The sequence below is a fragment of the Nanorana parkeri genome, unplaced genomic scaffold, assembly GCF_000935625.1.
Source record: "Nanorana parkeri isolate BGI_ZX_2015 unplaced genomic scaffold, ASM93562v1 scaffold65, whole genome shotgun sequence".
In the NCBI taxonomy this organism is placed as follows: Eukaryota; Metazoa; Chordata; class Amphibia; order Anura; family Dicroglossidae; genus Nanorana; species Nanorana parkeri.
In genome coordinates this window covers 2071674-2082871 of record NW_017306333.1, presented here as the reverse complement: position 1 = coordinate 2082871, position 11198 = coordinate 2071674, and the positions used below count along the sequence as shown (strand labels likewise).

The 11198-nt window shown below is 40.9% G+C and overlaps 1 protein-coding gene across 1 annotated transcript in view; it reads left to right on the top strand.

Annotated features, from left to right (window-relative positions):
* The window catches only part of CAND1 (cullin associated and neddylation dissociated 1), a 28465-nt gene that overhangs the window by 1532 nt on the left and 15735 nt on the right, over window positions 1-11198 (top strand). The window contains exons 2-4 of the mRNA XM_018576363.1: window positions 6456-6599; window positions 9388-9542; window positions 10725-10848. Of these exons, the coding sequence (XP_018431865.1) occupies window positions 6456-6599; window positions 9388-9542; window positions 10725-10848 (423 nt within the window). The remainder of the gene's footprint in view (window positions 1-6455; window positions 6600-9387; window positions 9543-10724; window positions 10849-11198) is intronic.

Below are 11198 nucleotides of genomic sequence, written 5' to 3'. Positions count from 1 at the left end.
ACAGTATATATATATATATATAATCTCTCTCATTGAACCTTATCCATCCTTAGATGTGGTGACTGCATTTTGTTTTATTTTTTTGCTTTGATCCAGCCAGTGACACACTTTCTGCCTTAGGGTGGCTCCACCTTATGGAGGAGCAACAGAGCCACCCTTGGACAGCAGCATTGTCACCCTGTATAGATGGTAGTGTTAGATGGATTTGACCAGGGGTGGGCAAGCTCTGGCCATGCTTATGGCTGGGAGAATCTTGCCATGCCTCCTGGGATTTAAAGATCCATAACAGCTGGAGGTTTGGCATTTGTCCACCCCTGTCTTGACTAACAATTTAAATCCAAACTCCATCTAAGGCCCCTTTCACAAAGGCTGATCAGGAGGAGATCCGTGCAGGGATCCTCTCCTGATCAGAGTAAGGAGTGGATGTCACCACTGTCACATGCATGTCTGTACATTTATAATTTTTTTCCTCCATCTCGCGATGGAGCAAAAAACTTACATTACCGGACACCATATCTTTCTAAGGGGATCTAATGTAAACATATGTGTTCATTTACATCAATATTACCCCCCCAATCCGGTCCGGCAAAAGGGAACAACGTTCCGTATGTTTTTCCGGACTTGGCAGACTTGCATTTGGCATCCGATCGTGTCCACCTGAAATACTGACAGGTGGACCGGAGCGGCCGTGTGAAAGGAGCCAAACACTTATTTTTTTAAGCAGCTACAGCAACATAATTTTTACTTTTGGGTTTCAATACGCTTAAAAAAAAAAAAAATCTCCATGATTACTGGAAGTGCTTTTAATACTTCCACAGGGACAAGCCTTTATGTAACACATGTTACAGATTGTCTTTCCATTTTTATCTGCAGCCGCTGTGATAATTTTTTATTTTTTTTTTAAACCCAAAAGGAAAGTTCAACTATTGCAGTCTGGGGGAGTTTGTGTACACAGTCCGTGGAATTCATAAAGAGTGTCTATGAGAATTTTGTCTCACCCCTACACAGCAAATGTCGGGGTGCAACAGATTCATGTAGCTGTTAGAAATAGGTACACACAAACATGCCCTGCTCTTAAAGGATTGCTAAAGGTTGAGCGTTTTTTTACCTTAATGCATTGTCTGCATTAAGGTTAAAAAAAAATAGCCCAGTACCTTACTGCGATCCTCCTTCCAAACTTCATGATTGAGGGCAGAAGAGCCCTCAATCATGAAGGCTTCTTCTGCCCTCAATCAACCTGCTGGACTGAGATGAAGGGCGTGGCCTGCCGCAGGGCTATGTGTCTCCATGGACACACAGCAACTTGTGGGCATGGCCGGGAGTGACCACGCATGGGTGCCTCCCCAGCAGCTGCTTAGCTGGGGGGACTCGCTAGAGGACAAGGAACTGGAATTTTTTTGTTATTTAAAACAATTGAATTTTGAAGGTATGGGTCTCCTCTTCATAGAAATAAACACCCCCCAAGCTTTAATATCGCTTTAACACTGTAGTATAGAGCAGGGCGTGTTTTGTGCTGGAAAGCGGTCATGAATGTGACCGCTTCCTGCTCAGGACTCATCAAAACTAGGACTTGGGCATCCTAGCCCTATTCAGAACCTGGCGGGGAACTAATGTTAAACAGTGGCTGGGAATGCTGTCTGATGTCATTACCCAAACATGGCAATAGCCATATTGGGTCGTTGTCAGCCATCATCCCCCTCTTTGTTTACATTCAGTTGTCTGCAGCTGCACAGTCGAAAGCATCCTAGCAACCAATAACGCTTCTAAATTTTCTTACAGTGGGGCTTAATGGGTGATGCTGAGAGATTAGGTCCTCCCTTGGATTGACAGCAGATGGAAGTGGACAGATTCCATAGCTGCTAATTTGTGTTTAGCCACTGGGGAATCTGCCAATTGTTGTCCTTTGTCAGTCACAAGGAATGTGGACCTGATTTAGAACTAATCTCTTAATCGATGTTTATTTTTTATTTATTTTTTTGTTTTGTTGTCAACACTTATTATTTACCCTCTCTGACACAGCAGCACCCAGCGGGGAGGAGAGAATCTGTCAGGAGGCCGAGCAGGGTGGGGAGCAGAGCGCTGTCAGTGTTGTCCTCCCAGCTATCACAGAAGGCCGAGCTAGCGGTGCAGGGGAGGCGTCAGCTGTGTCACAGGATGCCCAGCTCTCCTCTCCACACTGCGGTATACTCGGATCAGCTGATTGCAGCGTGTTGGTAAATAACTTAGAGCAAAAAACAAAAAGTCACCAGCACTCGAAACTTGAAAGCAGAAATGTCCCTTTATTGGACAAAAAGCGTCTTTCTTGCTCTGTGTTTGCACGGTGCCATCCGTGAATCGAGTCACTTCGAGCACCATCATCCTCTAATTGGCCGGGACTGCTGTGGGGTGTGCGGAGGGCTCTCTCCTATTTTTGCATCGGTAAATAACTTGGGACATCGCAAGCTTACTGTGTCCCCATTCACTTCCTGTTAATGATTGTGGACATAGTAATTCAAACTATATCCTCAATTTATGAATGGACAGGAGCACTCAGTATAGAGGCTTCCTGTTCACTCAACAGGGGCTGCAGAAAAATACATTTGTGTCCTCAATCTTTCTATTTTAAAAGGGAAATATCAGGGGTCTGTCAAGTAAAGTCAAAAATAAAATATTTGTAAATTTTTTTAAAAACAAGTTAGAAAAAAATAATAATTTTGGTTTCGGCCTGGCAATTTTTTCTAGTTTCAGTCTGAAAATTCCATTTCTGTGCACCTCTAATTGCCAGAATTTAAGACGTTTAAGGGCGAACTGTGGCTCTGGAGCTTCTGTGAAATTGCAAGACTTGTGTCAGATTGTGCTTGAGAACCACAAGTTTAACCATTTGAGCTTTAAAACAAGCATTGTGCTTACATTGTAAGGGATATGATATCACTATGACTTGACAGCACATCCTGAGTACAAGGGTCAGGCCAGAGCTGTTGGATCCCCTTGAAAACTAGCGATCTAGTGCTGGCTCATTACAGCTTTCAATAGATTACTATCACAACTGAGCTGCTGCTGCTCAGCTGCCTCATGCCAAAAAAGGGGGAGGGAAAGGGTGTAAAAATTAGATAAATACACAGTGTATGTTTCCTCCCCAGATACCAATAATGACAGATGATCTTGATGGCATTTGTGTTTACTGCACAAGCATCAAATTCTACTGGTGTTGGGTCAGCTTACAATGGCACTGTCCTTAGTGACACTAAACTCTAAACTCAGGAGTTAGATTTTAGAAATACATTTAAGAACTTTAACTATCAACAAAATGTAGCTCATCTGTGCATCACTCAGTTGTAGATCCTCAAATCATCTCTGAATTCATGCTGACACTGTCCTTCCTTCTGGAGGGTGGCTACTTTGGTTCCCCATGGTCCCTGTGTGTGTTGTAAAGTAGACAATGTGAGATTGTAGTCTATTACAGGAGCAATCTTGGAGCGGTGTCTACTTATAATAATATTAATAACTTATAATACACAGTGATCAGTGTATCTGACACTACAATTTGCATATTGAGTGTCTTCAAACTTGATTTTAATGTATTTGTTTCGTTCGTAAAATATTTATGTGGGTAGTTGAACTGCTGCAATGGAGATGTCTACGAGAGTCTGTTTTTTAAGGGCTTGTTCACACCAAATGCGGACCAGATCTGCATGAGTTTAGGAGTACAACAAATCCCAGCAATACATTATACATACAGTGTATAATATATTGCTGGGATTTGTATTCCTCTAGCTGATGGTATAATATGCAGCAAAATGTACCATCAGCTATAGATGAATACAAATCCCAGCAATACATTACAGAGCACCATGTGTGGGAAAGTGCAGGCTTACCTGAGCAGTCTTCCAGCAACTTGCTTCTGAGATTGGGCCTGTTTACCAGCGGCTATCATCCGCTCACACCTGCTCCTCCTTACTTCTTCTCCCGCGTCCCTGTGCCGATCATGGATTTGGGCGGGGAGGAGGTGCGGCGTGTGGATGCGGGTCTGGCAGCGGCGAGCATGAGGAGGGGAGGAGGTGTGGCGCGCAGCGTGTGTGCAGCCGTGAACAGGGCCAACCAATCGGAAGCCGATTAATCGATTGAAAAAGTTGACAACTTTTTCAATAATCACTTATGTCGATTAGTTGTTGCAGCCCTAAACTAAAATGCGTAACTAAATGCATAACTAGAATAAGGAGGTCTTTTATTTCTTTCTAAAATGTACACGTTGCGAGCCCGGGCCAGTGTAATCATTTGATAAACCTACATGAATGTATAGCAGACAATTGTTTATGCTGGACAGGCATCAGTAGTACTTGGTAGGAAGAAATGAATTTTTGGAACATTCGTTCGATTTTCAAATAGTTAATGGTGTCAAATCGACAATCCTTTTCAACTGTAGTGGCAAAATATATCAAAGGAGCATGGTGGAAAATTTTTCTTGAGCGAATTTCCAACAGTGAATGTGGTTTTCATTTGGGGAAACTCTGTCTCTGGCATCTTTGAATGTTCTGATAAGATTCTACATATGAACGTTCATATGAAGATCTACCAGTGTATGACCAGCTCACTGCTTCAGTCTGAACCTTAAGTGCAAATAATCCAGTTGATTTGTAAACTATGCAGTTTTTACATTGATGATAGTGTAGTGGGGTGTTTTTGGTACAGTGCAGTTTGCTTGGTATTTTTACCTCAAAGTGGTATTTATAGTCACTCTTTATAAAATGCTATTTAAACATTTGATATGGAATGCTTGTGTGTAATCTTCCATTATACTTATTTGGGAGCATGGGTGTGCATTACTCTGTAACAAATGTGAAAGTGCTTGGTTCATTTTAGATGCTTTACATCAGGACTGGACAAATTCCAGGAGCCAGGTAGCAAATCCTTATTATTGTAGGTATTTATATAGTACCAACACTTTACTCAGCATTTTATATACTGCATATTCACATTAGTCCCTGCCCTTGAGGAGCTTGCAATCTAAGGTACCTATCTCACATGCATACTATTCATTAATGACATCGGGGAGGGAATAAATAGCCATGTTTCCGTGTTTGCAGACGATACAAAAATAGGGAGGGTACTAGAAACGGATAGTGACAATATAACATTGCAGGAGGACCTGGATAAAATAGGGGAGTGGGCAATACTATGGCAGATGAGGTTTAATGTCGATAAATGCAAAGTAATGTACTTTGGACATAATAATAAACAAATAGGCTATACCAGTGGTGGCGAACCTTGGCACTCTAGCTGTGCCAAAACTACAAATCCCAAGATGCATCTGCCTCTGGGAGTTATGTCTGTGGCTGTCAGAGCCTTGCAATGCCTCATGGGACTTGTAGTTCCAAAACAGCTGGAGTGCCAAGGTTCGCCATCACTGGGCTATACCATCATGGGTATGCCGCTAGGGAAGTCAGAAATAGAAAAAGATTTGGGGGTCATTGTAGACCACAAACTGAATGGTAGCTTGCAGTGCCAAGCTGCGGTAAACAAAGCTAGCAGGGTCTTGTCCTGTATTAAGAAGGGGATGTATTGCAGGGACAAGTCTATAATTGTGCCTCTATATAGAATGTTGGTTCGGCCACATCTGGAGTACGCGGTCCAGTTTTGGTCGCCGGTACTGAGAAGGGATGTCCTTGAACTGGAGAGAGTCCAGCGGAGGGCAACAAAACGAATTAGGGGAATGGAGGACCAGACCTATGAGACAAGGCTTTCCATGTTTACGCTGGAATTAAGGAGATTAAGGGGGGATATGATTTTCATGTACAAGATGTTCAATGGTGACAGCAACATTGGCAACAATCTCTGTTTGAGATTAACTCCATTACAAAGACTAGAGGCCACCACCTAAAGTTGGTGGAGAAAAAATTCCAACACAATGGGCGAAGAGGGTTCTTTACAGTAAGAGCGGTTAAGGTCTGGAACTCACTGCCATCGGCAGTGATTTCAGCCAAGAGTGTAGATTTGTTCAAGAAACGTTTGGACAATTTCTTGAGTGACCGTAATATCCAGGGATATCAGTATCCCTAAGAATGAGATGATGCGTGGACCCATATGGGTTGGACTTGATGGACGTATGTCTTTATTCAAACCCAAATACTATGTAACTATATACTAGGGCTGATTTTAGATGGGAGCTAGTTAACCTTCCAGCATGTCTTTGGAGTGTAGGGGGAAATCTACCTGGTGGAAACCCATGCAAGGCAAGAGAGTACATGCAAGCTCCTTGAAGATAGTGTTCTCACTGGGATTCATAAGAGGGACTGCCAGTGCTGCAAGGCAGAAGTGCTAGCCACTAAGCCATATTGTCAATGGAGCTGGCTCCTGAAAAATAAAATCCTGCTGGCTCCTGATTTCCAAATTAATCTATTCACTCCTGCTTTAGGTCCATATCTCACAGAAGTTCATTGCATTTCTATTGTTTAATCGGTTTTTAATTTGTCTTGCAGGTTCATGGCAACAAATGACTTGATGACAGAGCTTCAAAAGGACTCTATTAAGTTGGATGATGACAGTGAAAGGAAAGTTGTAAAGATGATTTTAAAGCTATTAGAAGACAAGAATGGCGAAGTTCAAAATTTAGCTGTGAAATGGTAAGTTTATTACAATTTTAAACCAGCGTGTTACTTATTCTTATTTGGTTCATGTTCATTTACTTTGCAGAAATCATCTGTCTAGCTTAAGGAAAATCTAAAGTGATATGAACATCACTGTTCATATGCTTAGACTGAGAAGACATTGCTGCTTTAGGGTCCCATGGTGGCTGGTCATGTGACCAGATACGTTGGCATTTAGTCATGTGATATTTGACGAAGGGAAGGGTCAGCCAAACTGGGCTTTGGTCATGCTGATTGTTAACAGGCTAAGTTAACAACACATTTGAAAGTGTGAGCAGTTAAATGTGGTAATATATAAAACAGTCCCTGTGGAGCTCATGAGCCCTTTGCCATTTCTGGGTAGTGTACGGGGCTCCAACGTTGCCCAAGTTTGCAAAATGCCTGTGTCATTTAGAGGTCCAGTTATAGAAACTCAGTGGCTAGTAAAGGTTTTAGTGCATCTGTGGCGCTACAGATGTTAGTGAAGACTTGTTTTGCATCTCATTAATTGCTTAGAGATCCTGTTGCCAGACCAATAATTTTAACAACAATCTTCCAAGATTATATGTGCATTTAATATTTTTTTAAATGTTATTTACCTTTCAAGCCAAAAGCTGTATTCCTAGCGGCTGATCTAGGTATGCATGGTCATAGCGCCATGCTCCCCAACAGTTTACATCAACTAAGCAGTATATATTGGGATTTATAAGGTGCTACCGATAATGTACATAAAAGCATAATTTATTGACCTTTCATAAAACCATCATCAGACAAACATAGAAATCATTTAATTAAAATCAATTACTGCCCCCTCATGATACAGGATCCTTCGCCTCCCACAGCTATAGTACACAATATACATATGTTGCCTAGTACATCAATATAGAAATGGGTCACTTTCAACTTAAATATTCAAGTCCAGTGTCATGCGGTGTACTCAACGTGTTTCACTGATTTCTTTTTCAGGGTGGAAGCAGCTGTATCTATCAAAAGTGAACAATACATACAAAAAAAATACCAATACAGTAAGCCATGTTTCTACAAAATGTTTTTGGCACAAATATGCTCTATCCATACTCACAGCGAGGTGCATGGGGGTAAAAAAAGGGGGACAAACCATGAGACGAGGAGGAAAAAAAAAATCACTCCTATTAAAAACTTATTGAGCTCCCACCCTTGCCTTGAATTTTTTTTTCCTGCTCCCATGAAACTCATGGTGAGTATGGTTAGAGCATATTTATGCCAAAAAAAGATTTTGTATAAACATGGCTTACTGTATTGGTATTATGTTCTGGTTTTTGTATGTATTGCTCCCTTTTGATAGATACAGCTGCCTCCATCCCCTGAAGAAGAAATCAGTGAAACGCGTTTGGTACATCAAATGCCACTGGACATGGATTTTCACGTTGAAAGTGAACCATTTCTATATTGGGCAATATATGTATATTGTGTATTATAACTGGTTGTGGTCGGCGAAGGATCCTGTATCCATGAGGGGGCAGTAATTAATTTGAATGACATGATTTCTATGTTCGATTATGGTTTTATGAAATGTGTCAATAAATGTATGCTTTTATGTATGTCAGTAGCGCCTTATAAACCCCAATATATACTCCTTAGTCTGTGTTATTTACCTGTTAATTTCTCCCTTTGTGTAGACATACAAAAGGCTTGTGGATGCTGCTGGGCACCACCATCATGGATTAGATGTCAACAGACTTAGAGCTATCACTAAAGTGGCACTCTACAATATTACCCTTCACTTCTCCTCTGACAGCTTCATAAAAGCTTAGTTAGGGAGTGCAGGAGAAGAAGAGCTGGACTAGCACAGGCCCTAATTAGACAGGAGAGTAGAGGGCTATAATTCTTCCAGGTTACCCATGAGTTTCTTGCTTGCTTGCTTGCTGTTGTGTTCACATTGACTCTGCCTATGGCTGTGTTGGTGGGGAGGAAGGTGTTTTCCAGAATCCATCGATCAGAACCAAAAAATAATTTGTCCTCATTTTAAAAGCAGAGGTCAGTGTGAACACAACAGCAACATAAGGAATTTTAAATGGGAATTTGGAAGAACTTTAAGGAGGTTCAGAGGATCTCTGAAAGAATTGAGACACGGTACTGAACTCTGATGAAGGGAAGCCAATAACTTCTGAAGCATGTTGGCTGTTTCCAAAATGTTTTTTTATTATGGCAAATAAAGATTTACTGGACATGGTAGATAAATGTGGCGCTGTCATCCTTTGAAATGTATGCACTGATACTACGGTAACCTTCTTACCGACTTGTGGAAAGCCACTTCTACTCCAGCTTTAAAAACTTAGTAACATGTAGACTTCAACAGTTTTAATAAAGTTGTTTACATACAACACTGCAGTTTGTTGGTACTGTTCTCCCCTGGTCCCAGAATGCATCAAACACATTTTAACACTTTAAAGTTAATTCTGCGATTTCAAGACGTAAAAATTCTTGAGGGGTAAAAAATTAGGTTTCAGATGCTAAAATGTTGAACACGTAAAAATAACTCCCTTACTATTCAGGTGGAAGCCTTAACAAGCATGCTAAATAACGATTGAGTCTTTCATGAATACCATGTTTTCAAACGAAAAATAAGGAGAGGTAAATGAACAACTAGACTAACTAAATGAACAACTAGAGAGAGCAAATAACGTTTCTCTTTGTGAATTGACCCCAATGTTGCAGTGAATTTGGTGCTTACCCACCAGCTAAAATTGATGTATTTTTAGTTGCTTCTGATAACTTCTAACAGTATTTATTTTATTTTTAAAAGCCTTGGTCCTCTAGTAAGTAAAGTTAAAGAGTATCAAGTTGAAACCATTGTCGACACACTCTGTACAAATATGTTGTCAGACAAGGAGCAGCTACGTGATATATCTAGCATTGGGTTGAAGACTGTAATTGGAGAGCTTCCTCCGGCATCCAGTGGTAAGTTTTTTTGTTTTTTTTTGTTTGTTTTTTTAATCTTTCGTGTCTTATCTTTATCTTGCTATAGTAAATAATGCTGATCAGCAATATTTTTGTATGATTGAGTTGAGAACTGTGGGGTAAGTGTCCCCATAGTTCTCTTTGGGGGTCAAGGGAGGACATATAGTAACCCCCTCTCGTGACCCAAAGCTCGGTATATAGCGGGCTATTGCCTGCAATATACTGAGCACCACACCCGGGACGGATCCCGACAATACTGTCTGGATCCACCCAGCAGCGTGAGTGACAGCTGGCTCTGCCTATCTAGTTAGTTTCTCCACTCATCGCTGGGGGATTACCTGTGGGAAGCGGTGACTGACAGTCATAGCTCACTGCAGGGAGACGATTCAGAAGTGAGCGGATGCGCTGCATGTTTTTGCTCACTTCCCGATCAATAGAGCTGACCAGTGAAAAGCCTTCATGGGTTTGCTCTAACTGAGGATGATTGGAAATCACTCGCCTCATAGTTCTCTAAGTGTTTGAGGGAAACAATAGCTTCAAACTAGTCTTGTGGTAAACTTGAAGCAGAACTCAAGCGAAAACCTTTTTTTTTTCTTTTTCCACTAGGTTCACTAGAAGTGGTGTCCCTTTGGGAAGATTTCCCATCTATTACTCTTCTGATAACCCACAAATTAGAATTTTCTACCACTCTCAGCATTAGCAGTCATAAATGGACACCAAGGTCAAAAGGAGTGGGTGAATCAGGGGTACGGGGAAAAAGACAGACTATCCAAAACTGCAAAAAAAAGTTTTTGGTTCAGTTACACTTCTATTAAAAAAAATAAAAGCACACAGTGTGACCTCTTCCCAATGTTTAGGAAAATGTACTATTAGTTTCTATCTCTTGTTAAACACTTTCAGGTTTGCTGGATGTGATCTGTTGTAGTAATAAATTTAGCACCTTTGCATGCATAAACGTTTTAAGTATTTTGGTTTCATGTAAACTTAGTGATAAATGGGAGAATGTGGTGTTTTTTTTGTTTTTTGAATATTTGATTTCTGTTTTATTCATTAGTATAGCATGTAGCATTGCAGCAGATCATGAAAACTGATGTAAGCCATTACAGAAATTGACCAACGTTGCTTGGATATATAAATTCTAACTTATGGGAACCTTTTAATCACCCTTATTTTATCCTGCAGGGTCTGCTTTGGCAGCAAATGTTTGCAAAAAAATTACAGGGCGTTTGACAAGCGCTATTGCAAAACAGGAGGATGTGTCTGTCCAATTGGAAGCCTTGGACATTATGGCAGATATGCTCAGCAGGTACCAGTCGGAGCCTTGACAGTTGTATTTCTAAAGCGATGTGCATAAAATGGCTATAACTAATGGTTTAAAACACAGGTCTGTGTTCCTACCTGCTTGGTAAGGTAGGACAAGGAGTGTTGGTGTGAATCCTTGATATGTGACCTCAGTATCTGGGTTTGATATCTGGTCTGGAAAGGCTTTTTTTTGCATCAAAAAAAATGATTCTAGTAAGCGTTTGCATCCTGTCGAACATTATTAAAAAGACAAGGTATGTGCTCATGGTGAGAGGTGTTGGGTAAAATGTGAGAATTGCAGTAGAAGACCACTCAACCTACCCAGTAAAATTTGTTGATGTGGTGTTTTATCCG